General features: G+C 56.5%; 2 protein-coding genes across 2 annotated transcripts; both read left to right on the forward strand.

The window, feature by feature from the left end:
- Window positions 1-75: 75 nt before the first annotated feature.
- On the forward strand, window positions 76-1,156 carry MOG (myelin oligodendrocyte glycoprotein; the record flags this gene model as incomplete). Its single annotated transcript, XM_082781996.1, has 3 exons — window positions 76-119; window positions 274-396; window positions 804-1,156. The coding sequence occupies exons 1-3, from the start codon at window positions 89-91 to the stop codon at window positions 1,154-1,156; spliced, it is 507 nt and encodes a 168-aa protein (XP_082638122.1). The 5' UTR covers window positions 76-88.
- Window positions 1,157-1,557: 401 nt separating this feature from the next.
- LOC309889236 (butyrophilin subfamily 1 member A1-like) lies at window positions 1,558-5,501 on the forward strand (the record flags this gene model as incomplete). Its single annotated transcript, XM_082781997.1, has 10 exons — window positions 1,558-1,915; window positions 2,045-2,149; window positions 3,010-3,030; window positions 3,561-3,584; window positions 3,683-3,703; window positions 3,802-3,822; window positions 3,938-3,958; window positions 4,070-4,090; window positions 4,249-4,281; window positions 4,459-5,501. The coding sequence occupies 10 exons, from the start codon at window positions 1,558-1,560 to the stop codon at window positions 5,085-5,087; spliced, it is 1,254 nt and encodes a 417-aa protein (XP_082638123.1). The 3' UTR covers window positions 5,088-5,501.
- Window positions 5,502-6,000: the final 499 nt, after the last annotated feature.

Raw genomic sequence — 6,000 nt, forward strand, 5'->3', positions numbered from 1 at the left:
GGGTCAGGGCTCCTCCCAGAGGGTTACTGCAGACAAGAGCTGAGCAGAAGTTGGTGAAGTCACGTGTAGCCTTCTAGTTCCTGCAGCTATGGTGGGTGCTGAGAGGGACGACTATTTTGGTGAGACTGCCTTGGAGAAGAACACCTGGGGCTGCCTTCTGTGTCCCCCAGCCCATGATAAGCGCAGGCTCTGCACCCTGCCCAAGGCGCTGCTAGCCGTGGCTCCCTGTGCCCAGGCCTGCAGCCCCTCAGTACCTTACTCTTCTACCCCCAGATCCTGCTCCTGCTGCAGCACAGATGGGGCTCCCCTGGGGTTGCGGCCGCCCCAGCCTCACCGGCCATGCCAGTGGCTTCCTGACTTCCCTCGTCACTCTGCACCTTCTCCAACTGGGCTCAGGTAGGATCCTGCAGGGATGCTGGGGGCTCTCCCCCCTGGGCCTGAGAGATGTGCTGCTGTAGGGCAGGGGAGCGGCTCCAGGGTATGGGGACCAGAGCCCACAGCTCGGTCCCTGCTGGGTTTCACTTTCCCTTTGGTTCTTTCACACAATATGGGCGCTGCCTTGACTGCCATTTTTGGCTCTTCTTCTCCTGCCCGAATGCTGCAGAGGGGGCTCCCACTCCCAGCACAACTCCTTCTCCTGCACGTCCTCCCTCTCCCTCTCCTCTTTCCTGGGTGGTTTCCCATGGGACACAGGGGATGCAGCACGCACCAATTCACACACAGCTCGCCCTTTGACACTCACTGACCCTAAATTTAAAACGGCAAAATCTCACCGCCTCTCTGTGCCCTTCTCCATTGCCCAGCCCAGCTCAGAGTGGTGGGACCAGGCCACTCTGTCACTGCCACCGTGGGGCAGGATGTCGTGCTGCCCTGCCACTTGTCCCCTCAACGCGATGCTCACAGCTTGGAGGTCAGGTGGATCCGGGACAAGTTATCTGAGACAGTGCACCACTACCGCAATGGAGAGTACCTGTACGGGGAGCAGATGGAGGCATATGCCGGGAGGACAGAGTTGGCCAGAGATGGTCTCTCTGCTGGAATACTGCACTTGCGAATCACGGGGCTGAGACCCTCTGATGATGGCCAGTACGTCTGCACTGTGGGAGATGCTGATGCTTATGCTGAAGCCATTGTGGATCTGGAGGTGTCAGGTTAGTGGCTGGGTTGAGGCATTCAAGGGATGGTGCAGGTGTCCCCGGGTTTGTGTGTCCCACCGAGGTCCCGGTCCCATCTTCATGGCCATCTACGCGGCCTTTCGAACAGTAGAGTGTGATGAGGCTTCTCCTCTGTCAGTGAGCACTTGTCCACCAAGAAGTACACCTGTGCCCTTGCAGGTTTTTTATTGAGAGAGAGCTGCACGAATGCAATGATTTAATTCAGTCTCAGGGACCCTATTTGAACTCCATCCCCTTGCGGTTGTGTGGGCAGAGGGCACAGGTTGCTGAGCAGGTCCTTCAGCTGTGCCAACAATAGGTGTGGGTTAGGGGTGAGAGTGGCTCTGTGGAGTGCCCGGTCCCTGAGCCCCTGGGGACATGGCTGCTCTGTGCTGTGTCTGGCATGGGAGCAGATGGGGTCTTTGCCTTGGAACTCAATCCCTCCCCAAATCAAGCCCCAGACACGTGCTCTCCCCCAGCCACAGGTGCTGACCCCCACCTCTCCCTGGGGGGCTACGAGGCCGGAGGCGTCCGGGTGCTGTGTCGATCGGCCGGCTGGTACCCGCTGCCGCAGCTGCTGTGGAGGGATGCTCGTGGGCAGCACCTGCCCTCGGTCTCCCAGACACATTCCCAGGACCAGGAGGGGTTTTTTCAAATCGAAGGCACCGTCACCGTGACCGGGAACGTGGAGGGGCCCTTGTCCTGTGTGGTCAGGAACAGCCGCCTCCAGCAGGAGCGGGAATCATCCCTGCACATCGCAGGTACAAATGGCACAGCCAGGGTGAGGTGGTCCTGGCCCCTGCACTTCTCCTAAGCTGAGAGAAGTCTGGGTCTTGCTCTTCCACCCACATGCATGTAAATACAACCCTTTTCCTTTTGCCTTTTCTCAGCTCCCTTCTTCCACAACGCCCAGCCCTGGATGGTGGCTCTGGCTCTGGTCCTCGTGCTTTTGGCTGTGTCCATTGGCCTCGGTGTTTATCTCTTTCGAAAGCAAGGTAAGCTGGCAGCGCAGGGATGGAGCGGAGGGAGGTGTTCTGCAGGGACCCCCCTGGGTCTGGAGCGGGACTGAGCCCTGGCCCAGGGAGGTGCTGTCCTGGTTTCAGTTAGAACAGAATTAATTTTCTTCCTAGTAGCTGGTGGAATGCTGTGTTTTGGCTTAGGATGAGAAGAGTGCTGATAACACCCCGATGTTTTAATTGTTGCAGAGCAGTGCTTATACCAAGCCAAGGACACCTCAGACTTTTGCTCTGTCCTGCCAACAGGCAGGCTGGGGGTGCAGTAAGAGCTGGGAGGGGACAGACCCAGGACAGGTGACCCGAACTAGCCAAAGGGGTATTCCATAGCATCTGACGTCATGCTAAACAATATATAGGGGTGGCTAGCCGGGGGGAGGGGGCCGGACTGCTCGGGGTTAAGCTGGGCATCGGTCAGCGGGTGGTGAGCAATTGCATTGTGCATCACTTGTTTGTACATATTAGTAGTAGTAGTACTATTATCATCATTGTATTATTATTATTATTATTATTATTTTCCTGTCTTATTAAACTGTCTTTATCTCAACTCACGGGCTTCACTTTCCATCTCTCTCCCCCGTCCCAGAGAGGGAGGGGGGAGGGTGAGCGAACGGCTGCGTGGTGCTTAGCTGCCAGCTGGGTTAAACCACGACAGGTGCGTAGGAGGAGGAAGGGAATGTTCTCCTGGGGATGCCAAAGGCCTTAGGATCGTCTTGGGTGGGAGGCCAGGGAGCATGGCTGCAGCATGGGGCTGGTGGCAAGGCGCAGCCCCCCTCCACATGTTCCCACCCAGCAACCAAGCTGCTCTGCTCACCACCTCTTCCTCCGCCTTTGCTTTTCAGCGGCACAGAGCCGAGAGCTGGGTGAGTCCTTGCAATCCCTGCCCCCAGCCCCTGGGGAAGTGGTGTTTGTGTGGGAGGGCCTGGTCTGGGTGGGCTCTGGGGGCTTGTGTGCTGGTGGCTCGGGGGTGCTGGAGGAGCAGCTGGAGCCTGGTGTGGGAGTGGGGAGTGCTGGGGCTGGGGCTGCCCTGGGCACGGGACACGGCCGGGATGGCTGAAAGGAATGGGGATCAAGGTGGGGACGGGGAGCGAGCTGCAGGGCTGCCCTGCTCTGCACTGATGCTTCTGGCACAGGGACATCCTCCACCCGTCCCCATTCATTGCCACTTGTGTTTTGGTGGCATGGTGCAGAGAGCTGCCCTAGTGTCTGTCGTTACTGCTACAAGTCTTGCAAAAAGCTGGGCCTCAGTCCTTATTAGTCTGGTCAATACAAGTCTGGGTGGAAGGTGGTCTGTGCGTGCACGAGACCAAAAATTTGGGGGGTTAGCCATGGCAGCAAGAATGGGGTGAAAGTCTCTCCACTCTGACCTTTCATTCCTTTTGCTTTTTTATAGCAGCGAAAAAGGATGCAAAGCTGGGTAAGTCTCCTTCCCCAAAGAGAAGGCATTTGGTGTCTTCCCACAGGCATACTCCACTCTGACCATACATTGGTTTTCTCTTTTGTTTTCTTTTCCAGGGAAACAAGCTGCAGAAATAGGTGAGTGTCCATCCCTGAACTGGAAGAATTTGCAGTGTAGACATTGGATGAGAACTTTTTTCCTCTGATCATGCATACCTTATGCTTTTCTTTTTTAGAGGAAAAAGATGCAAGACTGTGTGAGTTTCTCTTCCTCCCCCCAACTGAAGGAACGGGAAGTCTTTGGTTTGTAGCAGTAATTATTGAGAAACTGACTCCTCTCATCAATGCATTGCTTTTCTATTTTGTTTGTAGATGAACAAGCTGCAGAGCTGGGTAAGTCTCACTCTCCAAACGGAAAAAAAAAAAAAAAAAAAAAATGGCATCAGAAATGGAATCAGAAACTGTGCCTTCTTCTCATATTTTCCTTTTCTCTTTCACTTGTAGAGAAACAAGCTGCAGAGCTGGGTAAGTCTCCTGGTGTTCAGACCCAAGGGCAACACCAAGGCAATGTGCAGGGTTGGGTGGACAGCTGGGACAGAGCAGCCCAGGGCTGGCCCCTCACCCTGCCCACACCCACTGGGCACCAGCTGTGGGCTGTGACCAGCTCTCCCCTCTCCCTCCAGCATGGAGAAAGTTTCTGCTGCCTCACAATACAGGTAGGTGTGCATTGGGTTGCCCTCTGCACTGCTCCGGCTTCCCTTGGTGGGGCATGTTCAGGAGCCCAGAGGTGCCCCATCTCCTGCCCTGTGGGGCAGCTCCTGGCCCCGAGCTGGGAAAAGCCTGCCCAGGGCTGAGCTCTGCCCCTCATGGCCTGGCTCCTTCTGTCCCTGCAGTGAAGGTGACCCTGGATCCACACACGGCTCATCCCTGGCTTGTTGTGCCTCAGGACAAGAGCAGTGTGAGATGGAAAAGTGAATGGCAGCAGGTGCCTGACACACCAGAGAGATTTAACTATTGGTGCTGCGTGCTGGGCCGTGAGGAGTTCAGAGAGGGGAGGCACTGCTGGTTGGTGGAGGTGGAGGGAAAGGGGCTAAAGGATTCTTGGTGGGCTATGGGGGTGGCCAGGGCTTCTGTGCAGAGAAAGAAGTGGTATAAAATATGCCCTAGAAAAGGGATCTGGGCTGTGCAGTACAATAATGGAAAGCTCATCTCTCTCACATATCCTCCCACTCCCTTGTCCCTGTCCCCTGTCCCCACAAGGATCTGGGTCTGTCTGGACTGTACCCAGCAGCAGGTGTTTTTTATCAATGCTGACAATGGGGTCCAGATCTTCACTTTCACAGAAGCCTCCTTCAATGGGGAGAGCATCCGCCCCTGGTTCTGGCTATGGAGAGAAGAAATTCAGCTGTGCCTGAGGGACAGCACCACCCAGACCCTGTCCCCAGCCCTGGGGACCTCCTGCCCTTCTCCAGACACTCCTGCATCACCTCTCCTTCATCCTGCAGGAGCACCACAGGAATGAGGGGCAGTGGGGACAGGGGCTCCCAAGCGTTCCTCCCTGCTGCTGGAGGAGGGCTGGGATGCTGCAAGCAGGGGTCAGGCCCCTTGCAGCCCCTGGGCTCTGCCCTGCACGCGGCTCCTGTGCTGGGGCACAAGCCCTGCTGGCACCCACAGGTCTCTCCCTGCCTCTGAGCCGCAGCGGGCAGCACAGGGGCTGCAGCAGCTCTCTACGCTCCTCTCCCCTCTGCTTGCACTGCCTGCAGACCCCAGGGCAAGGGATGTGGTCACCGTGTGCTGCCAACCATTGCAGGCCACCTTTGCCTCCTAGGTTGGGGTTGATCTTTGCTTTGTGCCTGGTGCTGAGCATGAGCAGCCTGTGGGGGCTCTTTGTTCCCTCCTCTGGAGCACATCAAGGCCCAGCAGCAGCAGGACTGTGGCAAATAAAGTTTTTCACAGGAAGGTGGAGTCTGGCAGTGGCATTTCTTGGGTGCTTTGTGTCCTGAGGCTTTGGTGCCTGGGAAGGCGTCTTGCAGCAGACCTGTCCTTGGTGTTGGTCCTGGGAGTCAGAGCCAGGAGCAATTTAAATTCCAGCTGCTCCCATTTCCCCAGCTGGAGCCTGGGACCCCCTTGTCCCATCTGGGTCATTGTGCTGCCCAGGGGGGCACCCAAAGGGCTTGCAACCTCTCGTCACAAAGGCTTTGTTGAGGTTGTCCCCACACTGGAGCATCTCCTGGAAGTCCTTCAAGCAGAGGGAGCAGGTCTCCTCAGCCTAAAGCCCAAGATCACAGAATGACAGAATAGCCCGAGTTGGTAGGGACCCAACGGGACCATCGAGTCCATCTTGAGACTCCACAAAGGCCAACCCAAAAATCAGACCCTCTCTCAAACAGCCTTCTGCAAACACTGCTTCAGCTGCAGAAGGCTCATGGACATGG

This window comes from Aythya marila, assembly GCF_965140915.1.
Source record: "Aythya marila genome assembly, chromosome: 33".
NCBI lineage: Eukaryota > Metazoa > Chordata > Aves > Anseriformes > Anatidae > Aythya > Aythya marila.